Source organism: Dendrobates tinctorius, unplaced genomic scaffold (genome assembly GCF_039654945.1).
Source record: "Dendrobates tinctorius isolate UK_male_01 unplaced genomic scaffold, ASM3965494v1 ptg000102l, whole genome shotgun sequence".
Classification (NCBI taxonomy): Eukaryota; Metazoa; Chordata; class Amphibia; order Anura; family Dendrobatidae; genus Dendrobates; species Dendrobates tinctorius.
This window is the reverse complement of record NW_027361770.1, coordinates 6,808,497-6,826,273: the sequence shown is the minus strand read 5'-3', so window position 1 is coordinate 6,826,273 and position 17,777 is coordinate 6,808,497. Positions and strand designations below refer to the sequence as shown.

Sequence of the window (17,777 nt, the reverse complement as noted above, 5' to 3'; positions counted from 1 at the left end):
TCACGCCTTGGCCGTGAGAAGTGACTAGCGTCACAAAAACTTCTTAAGGTTGTATAAAAGTGTGTTTCGATACTCCAGAATTTGCGGATTCCTTTCTAGGGTGGGAATTATCTGGCAAAATTTGGTTTTATAACATGGATCTAAAAAGTGGCAACCCAGTAGTCAGCATTATTCCTAATCATAAATATACTGAAATCATGTTGCAGATAGTGCAGAAAGAAGCCACTCATATGTCAGTCTCTACCATGAGGTCCAAGCCCATGCTGTGCTGGTGGCTGGGTTCCTCTGTCCCCTCCCACCAACCACAAACAGAGAGGGGAGGATTATCCTCTTCATCAGACAGTTGTTTGCGCATCACCTCTTCCTCCTCCATTTGTTCCTCAGATCTTGCACCTTCGATAATAGTTTGTCTATTACCAGGCCCCCTTGCTCACAGTAATCCACCCTCCCTTGACACCTGCCTGTGTGATGACAGAATTGAACTTAGAGACAATGTTATCCCTTCCGCAGCCTACTCTGCTTCCTCCTCTAATTCTGGGACCACTGTCTCCTCCCGCAGGTTATTCAAAGTCTGCTCCAGCATATAGATGACTGGAATAGTGATGCTGATGACGGCGGCATCATTGCTAACTGTTCTTTCCAGCAATAATTGCTGTCTGAAGTTTTAGTCATTTTTTTTATGTCTCCGTTATTACAGACATTGTATTTTTGTGTGTATTAATTCTTCCTATATTTTATATTGTAAGTTAACAGCACCATCTGCTGGCGGTTTAATGTATACATTCTAGTTTAATTGGCAATGTTTTATGGGAAGTTCCTAGGGGATTGTGGGATTGTTCCTGTTGCATTGTGGTCTTATTATGACACTGTGAAGGGAACAGCAGCCATTGTTCCTCCATGCTTCTGAGGAGAAAACACATCACACGTTTTCTTCATGCTCCTTAAACAGCCTGCTCTAAGCATAGTTGGTAAGCACTATGTGTTACAGTCCTGTGTTTATCAATGTTTGCTCTGCTAAGTAGGTAATCATCAGTTTGTATTACCTCGTGTTACCTGTGTATTACCTCATGTTACCTGTATATTACCTCATATTACTGTGTATTGCAGACTATCTGTATTATTTACACTGTACAGTTTTGTATTCTGAAATGCTCCTGTTATTGCATGCTATAATTTCAGCTTTTTCTGTCACATCTGCAATCAATCAAAGAAGGTTACAACTTACAGCCTCTTATTCTTAAAGAAGACAGTGCACTGTGCCAAATCAGCGATCTGACACTGCTGGAGGCTTTCTCAGCGCTTGCTCTCAGCAGGCACTGAGAAAGCCGCCTCCCTGCAGGAACCCGAAGGCCCCCGCAGCCATATTGGATCCGGGGGCCTGCAGGGAGGAGACCCTCGGAGCAGCACAAGCACATCGCACTGCTCTGAGGGTCACAGGGAAGCACGCAGGGAGCCCCCTCTGTTGTGAACACTTTTGACCTGGCTTCTGAGTTTGGGCTCCCTCTGGTGGTTGCTGCTGGTAATGAAGCTGGTTTGGCTGACAGAAGTCAATCACCTGAGGATGATGATTGGAGGTCAGGTGTTACAGACTGGCAAGATTAAAGTGAGCAACCTTCCCTCAGTTGTTGCCGGTGATTTGGTTTGCTTCCTGAGCATTTTGGAGGTCTGCTAGCCTCCTGCTATGTCATGCATCTTTCAGATAAGTTATTTGTCTTTTTGAATCTTTTTACATTGTGATTCATTTTTGCTTTTCTCCGATTTTTGCTTTGCTGCTGTGAGTCAGCCTGGTTCCCTGTGGGGACCTGTGCAGGACTCTGTTTCATATGCCACAGCTTATGTCCAGTTCACACCAGAGTTCTGATTTAGTGGGGGAAAGGTCGTGTAGCCTCAGTATTTTTGCATATCAGACGTGTTGGAATTTTCTTAGGGTTTTTTGCGTGATTGCAGACAGTATCCTTTCCTGTCCTGTTCTATCTAGACAGTTTGGGCCCCATTATTTGCTAACTCTATTTTCTGCCTGTGTTTTGTGCCTCATCTTGTCTCACTGGCAATATATGTTCGGGAGCTATCTATTTCTTTGGGGTTCTACTCCGGGGCAGTTTAGCTTTCTCATTTCTCTCTTTAGGGTTAGTTAATTCATTGGCTGTGCCGAGGCGTCTAGGGCATCGTAGGTACGTCCCACGGCTAATTCTAGTTGTGTCGTCAGTTTAGGGGTCTGCAATCTGCCAAGCTACCAACCTCTCTGGTTATCTGGTTACCTAGCCTTTTTTCCTGCTATCCTCCTCAGTTACCTAATCATAACACCCCCCCCCTGTGCCATTCTTCCCTGTGCCTCCGGTACACTGTGATCATGTTTGATCGCCGTGTGCCAGGGGTTAACATGCCGGAGGCAGTCCATAACTGCTATGATAATCAACTGAAACCCGGCCGATCAGTGGCGCTCCATCTGGCAGCGCCGCTGATCGCGTGTGACGTACTATTCCGTCCATGGGACTTAAGTCCCAGGTCACATGGACGGAATAGTACACCCAATGTAGGAAAGGGGTTAAACTCTGCACCACCTCTGCCAACAGCTGAATTTCTGCAACAGTAAATTCAAAGTTGAAATATGGCATGCTGTCTCATGTTCGTCACAGAAAAAGAATTGTTTGAGTGTGGATGAGGCCTGTATGACAAAGAAGCTATGCTACAAACAATTTTAAAGTCAGGTCCCTTACTGTATGATGATAATAATAATAATAGAATATTTTTTTGTGGCATAAGGATCAGGCCTTTATAACACATTAGATGCTACAAACTATTTTTAAAGCCAGGTCCCTGACTGTATGATGTTAATAACAGAAGAATTTTTTGTGGCCTTTGGATCAGGCCTCTACAGCTTAAATTCAACCCAACCAAATGACGAAGTGTGACACGGCGGATTGTCTAACTTTTTGCAACTGAAAAATTATATATATTTTTTTAATGTGCCTTAGGTCTGCAGACAGTTTTATATCACCACAGCACTAAATGACAAGGTGGGATACAGCAGGCTTATTAATATTTTTTCACTAGCTACATGTGAATTAGAATGCTATACTCGTGCAAGGATCAAGGGAGTTAAATTTACCAGCTACAGTGGACACTAGCTAGCTACAGTATCTGACTGATATGCAACAACCTATCTAAGTAGCTGAAATGTGGATACAGCTGGCTGTTTCACATTTAGCTAGTGAAAAAATATTATTTATAACGCTATACTCATGCATGGAGCACAATAAGAGCAGTGCACAACACACTTGTAGGACATGTGCCCTGCTGGCTTTGTCTGTGGACCTCAGTAATGGCCTCCCCCCCAAAAAAAAAAAATTCCTGAAGGTAAATTTAACAGCCACACTGGATACTATCTGGCTACACTACCTGACTGATATACAATCGCCTAACTAACTAGCTAAAATCTTGCTGTTAACAGTGCCAGTGTCAGGAGCAGCCTCTCTGCGCTGTTACAGTGTCAAAATGGCGCTAAAACAAGATGTCCACTATTTATATGGAGAGGGACATGTGATTTCAGCAGTCAATGACAAGTCGTGGTGTCAGGACATTATGGGTGTTTCTTGCGCCCTAATTGGCTTTCCGCAATGTGCACACATAAAGTTAGGGCGAAAAAGATGCTGTGATTACAAGAACGCCGTGCCTCTGGACTCTGAAACCCCCTCCCCTCCTCAAACACGTGCCAAACGCTCATGGTACAACACCATTATAGTTGCTAAAGTGCTGAAAATATTTTTTGTGGCAACGCAAATATTTTCCCACACTTTTACCGAATGTTACCAATTTTATAAAATTTTGTTCCAATCACGAATCCGAATGTGCCATATTTGTGCCGAATTTATGTTTGCCGATCGTTTTCCAAACAAATTCGCTCATCACTATTTGTAAGCCAAAACCAGGAGTGGGTGATAAATGCAGAAGTGGTGACATGTTTTTTATACCCATATGAGAGAAAAGGCAGCACTCTCCGTTCCAAGTGCCGGTCTTTATTCAATTTTATTATACTTTTCCTCTGACTGTTCCTTTCCTGATTTTGGCTTACCAATACTAATGTAAAATACTGACTAAATACTGAATGTGTGAACCTGGCCTTACATTGGTGCAATTTAGGCTATTGTTATTATAGTTTATTGATTTAATAAAGGTTACATTTTATAGAGTTATCCCTTTTTCAGTGAGTAAGGTTGCAGTCAAGCAGCCAATGTTTAATTCATGCTGCCTTTGGTTGGAGAAGCAAAAATCTGACTTCTCTTTAACACATTAATGACAGTATTTGAGTTCATTTCTTTCATTATATAGGGTGAGCAAGGTTTACCTGGTAAAGATGGACAAGAAGGATCTCCTGGACATGTGGTTTGTTTGCTTTTTTAATTCTTACTACTTCAGATTGTGTGTGAAAGGGTTCTCAAATCTTGCTCCTTTTTTCAAATCTTCGTTCAGAGCCCGATATGAATTGGATAGACTAGATATCCTTTCAGCCTGACAAATTATTTTACTATGTACTTACAAAATAATAAAATAACATTACATATTTCAGTGTTCATTATTTTTCTATTTTGACTGTGGCACTTATAGGTTAAATCCTTCATGCACACTAGATAAATACTGGCTTTGTCAGCTAAAAGTGCATATTATAAATGTCCAACATACAGCTGTGTGAAAAAGTACCAGACCAATGTTAGGGGGTGAGATATAATGTCTTTCTTGCTTCCCTTCCTCGGATTACCGTTCGGTTGTTAATGTGTACATATTATTGATTGATAATATCTATGATAAATGTCTGTGGTACTACTACGTAGAAATATGTATTATCGCTCATCTGTAATGGTATTGCCACATGTATGTGTTACCATTTTGTAGAAAACTAATATATTCTCTTGTGTTCCTTTATTGTATAATATAATGTGTCTGTTGTGCATGTACAGTTAAGGCAAGTTAGTGCATCCTTTTTGAGGGACATTAGAGGAGGGCACTTTAGTATATAGTTCCTATAGACATGGGTAATCGTAGTTTTGTTGAGGGTGACTAGATGGGGGCATACTAGTATGACTGATAGGTATAGCTGATAGGATGTTTATAGATGGTTAATTGTAGGAGGGGGAGCCGGGTAGTAAAAGGGAGTTTGCTAGAAAGTTAGGTCAGACAGGGCCAGGGTACCCTAGTGTCCACATTAGCTATAGGCCCGGACAGCTTGGCAGCCACGTAACATTCATGCGCTGCAACCAATGTTACCCACGGCCACTGTGTCTCATAGCAGTGGGCCAGTGCAGGAATATGACGAATGTGGCGACTCATCGCCTGGGCAAATGCTTTTAGGGCAGGAATCGGTTGGACAGCTGATATGAAGGAAGTTGGAGCTTCGTTGAGATCGGTACATACAGGCCGGATGCTTTACCAGAGGCAACCAAAATTGATGACTGATGATTTTAAGTCTGGGGCAAAACAGGCAAGAGGAATTGTCATCATGGCAAAGTCAGGCCAGGAAGGAACTGGGGAGCAGTCTAGGACAGTTCGGTCTGGGCGTGTACTGCACAGAAGTGACAGCCAGAAAAGGAGAGATGAGGAAACAAGTAAATGTCTTGATGTACCAACTGTGACTAACGTATGAAGTGTTCAGTAAATAAAGTGTTAAAGTTATCTTGGACTGTGTCTCCATTGCTGGGGTCACCTGAAAGAGGGACCGTCGTCACCTGGGAAGTGCCCAGGGGAAACTGAATCTGGAGATGCAGGTATGCAGATGGGAAGAGTACAGTTTTCTGTAGGGGAAGGACTGGACCTCGATATGGCAGTTATTCATGTCATGACAACAGTCCTGTCCCTTACTGTTGGTATGATGTTCCTTTTCTGAAATGCGGTGTTATTTCTTCGCCAGATGTAATAAGGCATACACCTTACAAAAAGTTCAACTTTTGCTTCTTGTCAAAGGGATCATCAAGATGTTTTATGGCAAAACTGAGACAAGACTTTGTTTTTATTGCTCAGTAGCGGTTTTCGTATTGGAACTCCGCTATCCAGGCAATTTTTGCATCGTTTCTTTCTTATGGTGGAGTTATGAAAACTGACCTAAGCTAAGGCAAGTGAGTCTCTTGTTCTTTGGATGTTGTTATGGGGTCTTTTGTGAACTCGTGGATGAGTTGTTGCTGCACTCTTGGGGTAATTTTGGTCAGCCAGCCACTCCTGGGAAAGTTCACCACGGTTCCATGTTTTCACCATTTGTGGATAATGGCTTTGAAGGGGTTTGCTGGAGTCCCAAAGCTTTAGAAATGGCTTTATAACCTTTTCCAGACTGATAGATCTCAATTAGATCTCAATTACTTCTCAATTGTTCCAGAATTTCTTTGGATCATGGCACGATGTTTAGCTTTTGAGGAACTTTTTGTCGTCTTCACTTTGTCAGCCAGGTCCTATTTAAGTGATTTCTTGATTGAGAACAGCTGTGGCTGTAATCAGGTCTGGATGTGGCTAGGGAATTTGAACTCATCTTCCCATAGATGTGATAAACCACAGTTAATTTATGTTTTAAGATGAGGTGGGCAGTCACTTTTTCACAGAGGAACCTGTAGGTTTGGATTTCCTTTTCCATTAATAATAAGACCTTCATTTAGAAACTGCATTTTGTCTTTACTTGTGTTATCTTTATCTATCCAATATTTACATTTGGTTTGTGATCTGAAACATTTAACTGTGGGAAACATGCAATAGAATAGGAAATCAGGAAGGGGCAAACACTTTTTCACACAACTGTACACTATGCATTTTTGAGACGTCCGTCTTTTTACATTTCTCCCGCGTCGGTGCCTATGCTTTATCGATATGAAATAAAGTGAATCATTTCAAGAGAACAGTGAGTGCCATCCTTCTGTCTTTTTTACAATGACATTCCATGTTTTTTCTTTATATGGATAGAGCACCCGTTCAGTAAAGGGTTACAGGTGTTACACTGATAGCGGTTACAAGCAGCTTTACGGGTATTTCTTACGGGTATGTTCACAGTGCGTTTTTTTCTAATAGTCAAAAACATACATTTTTCAAAGCTTTTTTTTTTTTTTGCTTTCTTTGATCATTTCCTGAGCACTTCAAAGTTTTTTTCTGTCAGTGTAAAATCCCTACACCAATGAAGAAATGCATACGAAATGCTAAAAAAATTACCAGGTGTCTTCATGCATTTTTTTAGCCTTCTCATTAACTTGTATTGTAAAATATTAGAGACTTCGCAGCAGAAAACAGCTGTAGAATGAAACATTGAAGCATTTAAAACAAACTCAAAATCCAGAAAGTTGTTTTGCATAAAAATAAATAGAACAAATAGAAAATGCACAGTGCAATGGCGTCTTTATGAATTTTCATGAAATCACACCCACTTTGTTGGATAGTAAAATGCCGCAGATTTTTTGCACAAAATCGCTGTGTAATAAATGTAGTATTTACATTAGTGATTACATAGTGTTAGGGTTATTAATATTTCTGATCAATGATCTCTATTCAGTAGCTCTCCAATTTCAGTAGAACTACAACTCTCACATGTAAAACAGAGGCCTGGGGGGGTAGTCGCAGCTGACTGTGGCAGTACTGGCACACCCTGGCTCCCCACCACATTAGCACACTGCAGTCCACTCACTTGTAAGTCAGGGTCCATTCCACACTGCCAGGGTTCTTTTTCTTTTAGCATCACACAATGATAGCCAGAGTTCAAGTTCATTTTCAGGAAAACAACTTTACTCAGCTTGTCCAGTTTAGTCACAGAAACAGAACACAAGATTCTTCGCAGAATATAACCATTCCGTTCCCTGTACTGTCCCTCAGTCCTCCAGGAATATCACATTTCCGTAGCATTTCCGCCAGTACTGCAACTTCCTGACTGGTCAGACTAACCCGCTTCAGGAATTCCCCGCCCGCTTCCCTCTTCGAAGGTGAAGCTGAAGGATGGCTCTTCCATTCCTTTCCCGGCTGTAGGCCTCAGACGTTAAGGGTTGTTTCCACAAAGTTAGCTGCTACCATTCTTATGCTGCCCCGATATTCCTCCACCACCGTGTGACTATCAGCTCTTAGGCCGTGGACCGATAGGCTCCTCTGTTTAAATGTTCCCCCAGACGCGACTGTCCTGTCCTTGCTTCCGGCTCACACTAACTCCAGGAAGCTCCCTCAATTATTCTGTCTTAGCCCCTCTTAACCAGACAAATCCTATTGGTCTAACTAATCCCTATCCTATTCTATTGTGCTTCCCCTACTGGTCTAAGTACTACACTATCTCTATATCTTTGCAACACATAAACATAGGTAAAATGCAATACACAATTTATCAACATTACACAACATATGTAATATACCGCTTTTACCAGGAACATATGCAAGGAGTGGAGGGCATTAAACTAGCCCCCTGTACCCCTTACACATGGATAGCCGCAGATAGGAAAGTATTGATGCAGAAGACCAAGACAATGGCATACATTTTTTTTTAACAGTTCCTTGGTTTGCTTTTCAGAGTCTTGACTTTTGGATATGGGACGGCTCCCCATGCCATTTTAAAACAACCATAGCTACAGTAAACCTAGGCACTAAAATAAATACACAAAACACTATTTTTGGTCATGAAACTGGCCACAGCTTTATTTAAATTAAAAGATTAAAATAACCACAGTAGGAGTCATGTGAAGTGCTTGTACATTGGGATTCACAAGTACTGTGATACCCCCAGCTGGTTGACATATAGCACGAGGACACACAGCCATAATGGGGCGGCACGCCCTGGTTTGCCATTCAAGCATAGCCAGTAAACTTTCAGGACACCAATGACCCCATTATCTTCACTCCTGAGCTTATCCACTGTGCCCGTCCCTGATTAACGTTACCATTACAACATCCATGAGGCTGGCCACCAAAGCCAAGCCTATTCACCACCATGAGGTTTTTACCTTCTCTATTAGTTAAAATGAGTCCACTTTAACTTGTTCGCAACTTCCACCTGACTCCTAAACCGCCACCAAGAGGCCATTTGACACCTTGAATGGACTCGACCACCATCAACCATTTCTACATGCTATGAAAAGACTGTGCCTACAAGTATCACAATTCCAGAGCTCCAATAGAATAATTTTATCAATGGAACACTACCAAATTATGATCGATAATACTGTATCTAAAGTAAAATAACAGTCTGTAAACATCCTGCAATGAGAATCCCATCATGGGGAATGTGAAAAGTAAACCATAATAAAGGTGGAAGCCACAGTCTGAATGCTGACGTCTGTTATGCCTGAAAAACTATTATACTGCATGTATCGTAGCCAGCTCTAATTCACCAATTCACAGTTGGGATTTTTTGGTTCTAGAAACCACCACTATATACAGTAGCTGTGCAGTAATCATTTCTTAAACCCACTTACTACTACTGAAAAAATGATGAGTATGTATAAAGAGAAAGATACTATAACTTTCATAATATTTGGACATAGTAATTGAAATAAACTTATAGCACAAAAAATGTACGAATGCATTATGAATAACCCTGCCATGTCACTGCTGATTGTTTTTAATGCACTTGATGACATTCTCTGTTAACCACTGTAACTGAGTCAAAATCATCAGGGAACGCATCTTGCTCTTCATGTTGAAGCACTTTACCCTTAGCCGCTCCCCCTGGATCAAGGGCATCATGAATAGGCATATTGCCCTATTGACCTTTGTGTTATTGAACTTGATTACTTCACCCTTAAGCCCCCGTCACACATAGCAATCTCGCTAGCAAGATCGCTGCTGAGTCACAAGTTTAGTGACGCAACAGCGACCTCACCAGCGAGATCGCTGTGTGTGTGACACCAGCGACCCGCCCACCTGCCAGTTATCGCTGATCGTCCTGGAATGGCCAGGACATTTTTTTGATCACTGGTCTCCCGCCTGTCACACACAGCGATGCGTGCTGGCCAGCGGGAGACCAGTGATCAAAAAAATGTCCTGGCAGGCGGGAGACCAGCGATCAGCGAGCAGGAGCTGGTAACTAAGGTAAACAGAGGGTTTCTAAGCAGCGCGCAGAAACCCGATGTGTACCTTAGTTACCAGAGCGCTGGTGCAGGGAGCTGGTAACCAAGGTACACATCAGGTTTCTAAGTGCCGTGTGCTGCTTAGAAACCCAATGTGTACCTTGGTTACCAGCTCCCTGCACCAGCGCGCTGGTAACTAAGGTACACAGTGGATAACTAAGCGACGTGCGTCGCTTTTACCCGCGTGTCGCTGGTGCTGATCACTGGTGAAGCTGCCTGTTTGGCAGCTCACCAGCGATCATGTAGCGACACACCAGCAATCCTGACAAGGTCATATCATTGTCTGGATCACTGGTGCGTCGCTATGTGTGACGGGGCCCATAGGGTGCCATTACACTTAGCGATGCACCAGCGATCCCGACAACGATATGGATCGCTGGTGCATAGCTAAGTGGTCGCTAGTGAGCTGCCAAACAGGCAGATCTCCCCAGCGATATAGCAGCGGTCGGGGGTCGCTACTTACCTGTCAGACGCGGCGATCCTGACGTCCTCCCGCCCGCGTCCACGCGTCGCTCGTTGGCGCCACAGGAAGCGCCCGACGAGAAATGGTCCAGGACGTTCATGCGCGATCAGCGATAATCAATGGGGGAGCCAGTCGGAGGTAAGTATCACATGTAGCGATATCGCTAGCAATATCGCTGCTGCATCACAAAATCAGTGACGTTACAGCGGTATTGCTAGCGATATCGCTATGTGTAACGGGCCCTTTACACTCCCCACTGACTCAAGGGCACACAGATTAGGTATACTGTTCTTCAATTTAATGCACTGCTTTGTCCAGAAGACAACCTTAAAACAAACAAGAGTTGGTCAATATAAACAGTCAAAATCCGTGCCTCAGCATTCTCAAGTCACATGAACAAAGGAGAGTGTCCTTGAAGCGACAGATCGTATTGAATGGCATGCTTTTTTCTCTCTCCCCTCCAGTAGTTGTTCCTAGCCCCGGAGAAGCCAATTGCAATTTATTTATTTATTTTAAGCATGCAAAATATGATTGCCATGACCCCAAGGACTCTACCCTAACAGGGTCTTATAGGCTATAAATGCTTCTGGAGACCAGGGGGCCATACCTTAGGGTATGTGCACACGTTGCGGATTGTGCTGCGGATCCGCAGCATTTTTGGCCCTGCGTATCCACAGCAGTTTCTGCTGCGTTGTACAGTACCTTTATATTCAATGTAAAATAAAAATGCAGTGCACATGCTGCGGATTTTTCTGCGGTTTTCAATGCGCAGCATGTCAATTCTTTGTGCAGAATCCACAGCGGTTTCACACCTTCTCCATTGTACAGGTATCAAACCGCAGCAGAAAACCGCAGGCTAACTCGCAGATAAAACGCAGCTCTTTTGACCTGCGGATTTAGGCAAATCCGCCGGAAAGATCTGCAGCACAATCCGCACCGTGTGCATTCACCCTTAATGGTCACCCTGGATAAATAGGCCATAGCAGCCCTGTTTATTAACATATTTACATTACAAAATAAACTTATCATCAGTATTACTTTGACAAGGAAGCTGGTCTATGGAAGCCGTGCACCAGCCGCACCTCAGGCCCTCAACTGCACCACACCGGTTCGAGGGCCCGCCTGCTTATGCCCTCAACCGCACCACACCAGTTCGAGGACCCTACTGAATGACGCTATCAATTAATCTGTCCCGCTGAGACCTCAGCCCAGTAGGGACCCCTTTTATTTAAATTATACTGGCGAATATAGCAAGTTACTGGCGAAGAGCAAGTTACTGGCGAAGATGGATGTTGTGATTGGAAATATTTTGAAGAATTTGGCGGATTTTATAGCGGAGGCGAATCGTTTGAGGGTGATTGTTCTGGAGAAGGAGAGAGCGAGACAGCAGCGCATCAGGCATCGTAGACGACGTTTGTGGATCCACCCCATCACAGCCAAGAGAATGACGCGTGGGGTCTATTCTACACTCTGCATGGACCTTCGACGAAACCCAGATAAATTTTTTTGGATATGTTCGGATGAAAATGGAGAATTTTGATTACTTGGTGGAGCGCATTGCACACCTCATAAGAAAAGCGGACACCTATTGCCGCTTCTCTGTTTCACCCGCAGAGCGTCTGATGGTGACTTTAAGGTAAGCCACATTTATTGGATGTGATCGCATCAGAGCACACTTTCACTGCAATCTTGTTGGTGGTAGTTTGTATCTCCAAGTGTTATAGCTGAGTTTTGGTACGTAATGCTGTGATTTTAAACTAATTGATTGTTTTTTAATTCCCCACAGATTTCTTGCAACTGGAGAATCCCTTTCGTCACTGCATTTCCAGTACAGACTCGGGATTTCCACCATATCTGGAATAGTGAAGTACACATGCCGTGCACTGTGGGACTCCTTAGCTGAAGAGTTTTTACCAGAGCCCACAACAGAGAGGTGGATTGAAATTGCTGACAAGTTTCAACAGATATGTCAGTTTCCCAACTGCTTGGGCGCTGTGGACGGGAAACATATCCGCATTGTAAAGCCAGCCGGATCGGGATCGGAATATTTCAATTACAAGAAATATTTTTCAATTGTCCTCATGGCCATCGCTGATGCGGAATACAAATTTATTGCTGTTGATATTGGGGCCTATGGCCGCTCCAATGACTCAAGTTTTCAAACTGTCTGCCATGGGGCGTAAACTGTATGGAAACACCTTCCAGTTCCCACCACCTAGACCGCTGCCGCAAACATCTGGTCTACCTATGCCATTTGTCTGTGTAGGGGATGAAGCCTTCCAGCTGTCAGAACACCTTTTGAAACCGTACTCTAGCAGAGGATTGACAAGACCAAAACGCATTTTTAATTACCGCCTCACAAGAGCAAGAAGAATGGTTGAATGTACCTTTGGTATTCTGACAGCCAAATGGCGGGTCCTATTGACTGCGATCAACCTCAAAACAGAAACTGTTGACGAGGTGATCAAAGCTTGCGTGGTACTCCACAATTTTGTTATCTGCAAGGAACCCATTTCCATTGAGGACACCTCTGAAGAAACCACCTTGCAAGATTACCATGACATTACCACTAGAAGTTCTGTGACGGTTTCAGTAATGAGGGACAATTTTGCCCTATACTTTATGTCACCTCAAGGCAGAGTACACTGGCAGGATGACAGAGTGTGAAAGATTTGTGCCCTAACCAAACTTGTGTACCTTCTGTACCAACAGTATATACCTTTGCCAACCAAAGTTGGCTATCTTGTCATGGTCTCTATTTTTAGCTTTAGGCCACAGGTGTGTACCTGGTTGTGTTTTATGCAAAGTATTTCACCTTTTAACAAAAGTTGTGTACATTGTTAGGAAATCACCAACAATAAACACAACTTTTTAGGTGAAATACTTTGCTTCAAACACAACCAGGAACACAACTGTGGCAAAAAGCTAAAATTTACCCACAGTTATATACCTGGTTTTGAATACCTTTTTACCTTTTAAATACCCTTTATTTAACCTTTTTTTTAAACATATTTCGCCGCAGAAAGAAATGACAGACAACCAGTGTAAACAATAATTTAACTTTTATTTAAAATATTTTTTTGTTTGAAAACTGTTTTTAAAGTTAAAAAAACTTTTTTTAATAAAGGTTTGAAAAAAAACTGGGCATTTTTATTACAAAACACACATTACAAATCTGTGTAGTGTGGGGTGGAAATACTGCTGGAGGGGCTGCGGGACACTTCGACAATGGGAGTGTGGAGAGAGGACTGGGATCGTGGTGGGGAAGGAACAGTTAGAGGTGATGGTGTGGAAAAAGCTACAGAATGGGTGGACATGTGGGAGGCAGAAGAGGTGGTGGGCGGTGGAGTGGAGGGTTGGGCAGGGACTGTAGGAGCAGATGATGTTGATGGAAAGTTGTATGGGGAAGGAGTTTGGTACAGGGAAGGAGTTTGGTACGGGGCAGGTTGCTGGAAGTGGGGAGATGTCTGGTACTGGGGAGGTTGCTGGTATGTAATAGGAGGGGGAGGATGGAAAGTGGCTGGAGGGGGTGCAGGTGGAGGAACTACAGTGGTGGGAGGTGGAGGTTGGGAGGTAACCTGCTGTAGAGCACCGTGGCACGAATGCATTACATGCATCTGCTGGGTAGGAGATAGTGTTGCCATGCGCTCCACAACAGACCTGAAAAAGGTGTGGTTTGGCGAAGATCTTGCTTCTGAATGCATGGTTTGCAGAAGTGTCTTCACCTCCAGAATGCTGGAGTTGATCTGCTGAAAGCCTGCGGAGATTTGCTCTGACAAGACTTTTAGACAGTTCTGGAAAGATGCATTCAGATGCAAGAACTCTGGCGCATAACTCTTTTCCTGACCCCTCTGCCGCTGCCGCCCAGTACCCGCAGGTGTACTAGAGGTGGCAGGGGCAGAAGGGTGGGGTAAAGGGAAAGCGATCTCCTCACCAGCAGCTTCATGTAATGTAGGCGGCCACGATGCTCCTGTGCTGGTGGATGGGACAGATGGGTCGAATGTGTGGGAAGGCTGGGAAGGTGCAGATGTACCGGGGCGGTCGAAGTGTCCCTCGGTGCCGGTCTCCTCAGGGATCGCCTCAGAAGGGTCCAATCGTGCAGGCTCCCGAGTGCTGCTCACCGTGCTGTGGAATAAAGAGAAAAAAAAACAATTAAAATAGTGACATGGTATGGCCCTGGCTGAAAAAAAAAAGTTACATCTAAACATTTTTTTGTCACATGTGGTGTGTAATATTTACCTTCTGGTGAGCATTGTCTCCCGGAGGAACGACAGGGCTCATGCGTACTTGTACTTGCTCCTGCGTCCTCCAGATCCACTCGGGGCCCGCATCTCTTTATTGAACTCCTTCTTGAAACGATCCCTCACAGACCGCCACCGCTTCACAATTCTCTCCCCTGAAACGAGAAAGGACAAAGTGGTTAGTATACAACATCAGTGTTTCCCAAACTCCAGTCCTCATGGTCCCCAGGGGTCATGTTTTCAGGATTTCCAAAGTAAATAGAAATCCTGAACACATGATCCGTGGGGACCACGAGGACTGGAGTTCGGGAAACACTGGTTTAAATCAAGCAACCGGTACTGTATATACTTACGCTCTTTAATCTGGGCCCGAGCTTCGAGGTCCTCCCAGCGGTCCACAAGGAGCGAACAGATTTCCTCCCAGAGTCGTCGGGTAACGATAAGGTCAGCGTGGCGGCGGTCAGCCATATTCCAGAGCGGCTCCCTTTCTCTGACGAGATCGATGAGGCGGTCCACATCAATCCCTCCATCCTCACCGTCAGAGTCGGGAGCACGCTGTGAAGGCTGTTAAAGAAAAAGAAAAAGATCGCCTCATAGAGAGCTTGGCTCGCTCAGTTTTTGAAGCATCAAGATCAGCCATTCTCTCCCTCGAAAAAGAAAAAGACAAAAATAACATAATTAGCCTCCACAAAAGAAATGAAATAAAAAGTGCAAAAAAAACAAAGCAAAAATATTTATACTTACACGCTGGTGACCGCCGCGTTGCTGTCGCCGACGACCCCGGGAGGCACTGCGAGGACCTCTTGGCCGAGCACCAGATTGGGAAGACTAGAGAAGAAAACAAAAAATGTTATGTCTTTGGATGTAGGCATTTGTTTGCTGTGTGTGGTCTGCAGAACATTGTTTTCTATGTGTTGTGTATAGTGTGATGTTGTGTTTCTGCGTTTGATGCAAAAAACTTACCAATTGTGAGCCCACTCCAAGTGTCTGTCCACCCCTTCCTTCTTCTGGGAGCTCCTCTTCATCTTGTGATTCCTGTTTTGAAATAAAAGGCAATGAATAGACATATATTACAGAGATGATGGATTTTGGAAATAAAAACTTACCGTCAAACGCTGACGATGCGAGGGAGGGCTCCCAGAAGAAGATGTGCTGTCTTCCTCATGGCCAGACTCCATGGCTGTGGGTGGTGTTCCTGCTGCTGCCATTGCTGCTGCTGCTGCTACTGCATCTATTGGGCGGCTGTTGAATAAAGAGAAACAAAGGGCCAATGAATATCTTGATATTCCATAGCCCTAGTTTGGAGGAATGGGGGATTTGATAATTACCGTCTCTCATCTGCTGCTGGACTCCCCTCCCGTTGTTCAGCATGCTGCTCCATTTGGGGTGGTGCTGATGGTGCTGCTGCAGATGTCTGCTGCCTTCTCCTGCTCCTGGTTCTTGGCTTGGGTGTCATGTTGGGTGTGGCTGAGGGTCCCACTGTCTTGCTTTTATATATGTCTTGTGGGCAGAGCTACTGAGCATGCCCAGACCAAAAAAACCGAATCCGGCCGTCGGATCATCGGCCGTCGGATCATCGATCGTCGGCCATCAGGCGCATTGCGGCGCTCATAGGCTTTCATTGTATGAAAAAGCCGGACACGCCGGATCCGGCGTGTCCGGCTTTTTCACCGGAGACAAAAAACGTTACAGTAGCCGTTTTTTCCAGACGCCGGATCGCGTCACATTGCCGGATCCGGCGAAAATCGGATGAAACGCATGGCCATCCGGCTCGATCCGGCTCTAATGCAAGTCAATGGGGGGGAAACCGGATCCGGCATTGCATTTCGCCGGATCCGGTTTTTGTCAAAAGCGCCGGATCGCGCCTGACGGCGAAAACCTGATGTGTGAAAGAGGCCTTACATGTTTACATTACAAAATGAACATATCAATATAACATTGACAAGTAAGGAAGCGAGTCTATGGAAACAGTGCACCAGCTTCTTTTTTGCACCAACAGCCGCACCTCAGGCCCTCAACTGCACCACACAAATTTGAGGACCCGCCTGCTTATGCCCTCTACCACACCACACCAGTTCGAGGACCCTACTGAATGGCGCTACCAATCAAATTGCCCTGCTGAGACCTCAGCCCAGTAGGGACCCTTTTTTTTTCTTTTTTTTTTTTTAATTTAAATTATACTCTGACCACCAAATGAAGCAAAAAGATGGGAAGGGTAGGTAACCGCCCCACCAAACGGCCCCCCTACTCCCCCCTTTTGCTACCATCTCCAGGCTCTCCACAGACCCGTTCCCCACCCAAGATGGTTGCCCCTCCACAGAACAACATTAAACAACATTAACTTGACTCCGAAAAAGGAGGGGAATTGAAGGTTCAACCATTTTTGAAATTGCAACAAACAACTCTGCCATGCCACCCCCAGCCGCACCACAACTGGCCCAGGGGGACCCAGCTGACTGCTGCCCATACCAAAAATTGTCACATTGAGACCTCTCTCAGTACTGACCCGTTTTCAATTTTAAGAACAAACAGCTCCACCATGCCACCCCCAGTTGCCAAAAACAAATAATTGCTTTAATTCAGTTCCTGAAATGTATATAAGTGAGGATGAAACAGTGTTTGCACATATAAGTTATAGTTTACAACCAAGGTATACAACAGGTGAATACTGGATTCAACAAAATTCTCAGGTCAAAGAGTGCATATTCAAAAAGGAAAACTAATAAAACCTTGTTGAAGCACAAATGGACAATTGTAGGAAAAAGGACAACTCGGGTATCAAATCATAACACAACGAGAAAAACCGAAGAAAACGTCCAATGTTAATTATAAATATTTATTGAAAAAGAGTTTTCGAACAATAAATGCAGGGGTGGGAAAAAATTACCAAAAGAGGCGACACAGGAGATAGTTTGCACAAATAGAATGCACTCAAATATAACACCACTTCATGAAATATTGTACAAATACAAAAAGAATAAATAAATCATTCCATAAATATGAAAA

General features: G+C 44.1%; 1 protein-coding gene across 4 annotated transcripts in view; it reads left to right on the top strand.

Moving 5' to 3' along the window:
• Positions 1–17,777, top strand: part of COL15A1 (collagen type XV alpha 1 chain) — a 1,161,047-nt gene that overhangs the window by 680,626 nt on the left and 462,644 nt on the right. For all 4 annotated transcript variants that reach the window (XM_073587711.1, XM_073587710.1, XM_073587708.1 and 1 more), the window contains one exon: positions 4,330–4,383. In XM_073587711.1, coding sequence (XP_073443812.1) covers positions 4,330–4,383 — 54 coding nt within the window. The remainder of the gene's footprint in view (positions 1–4,329; positions 4,384–17,777) is intronic.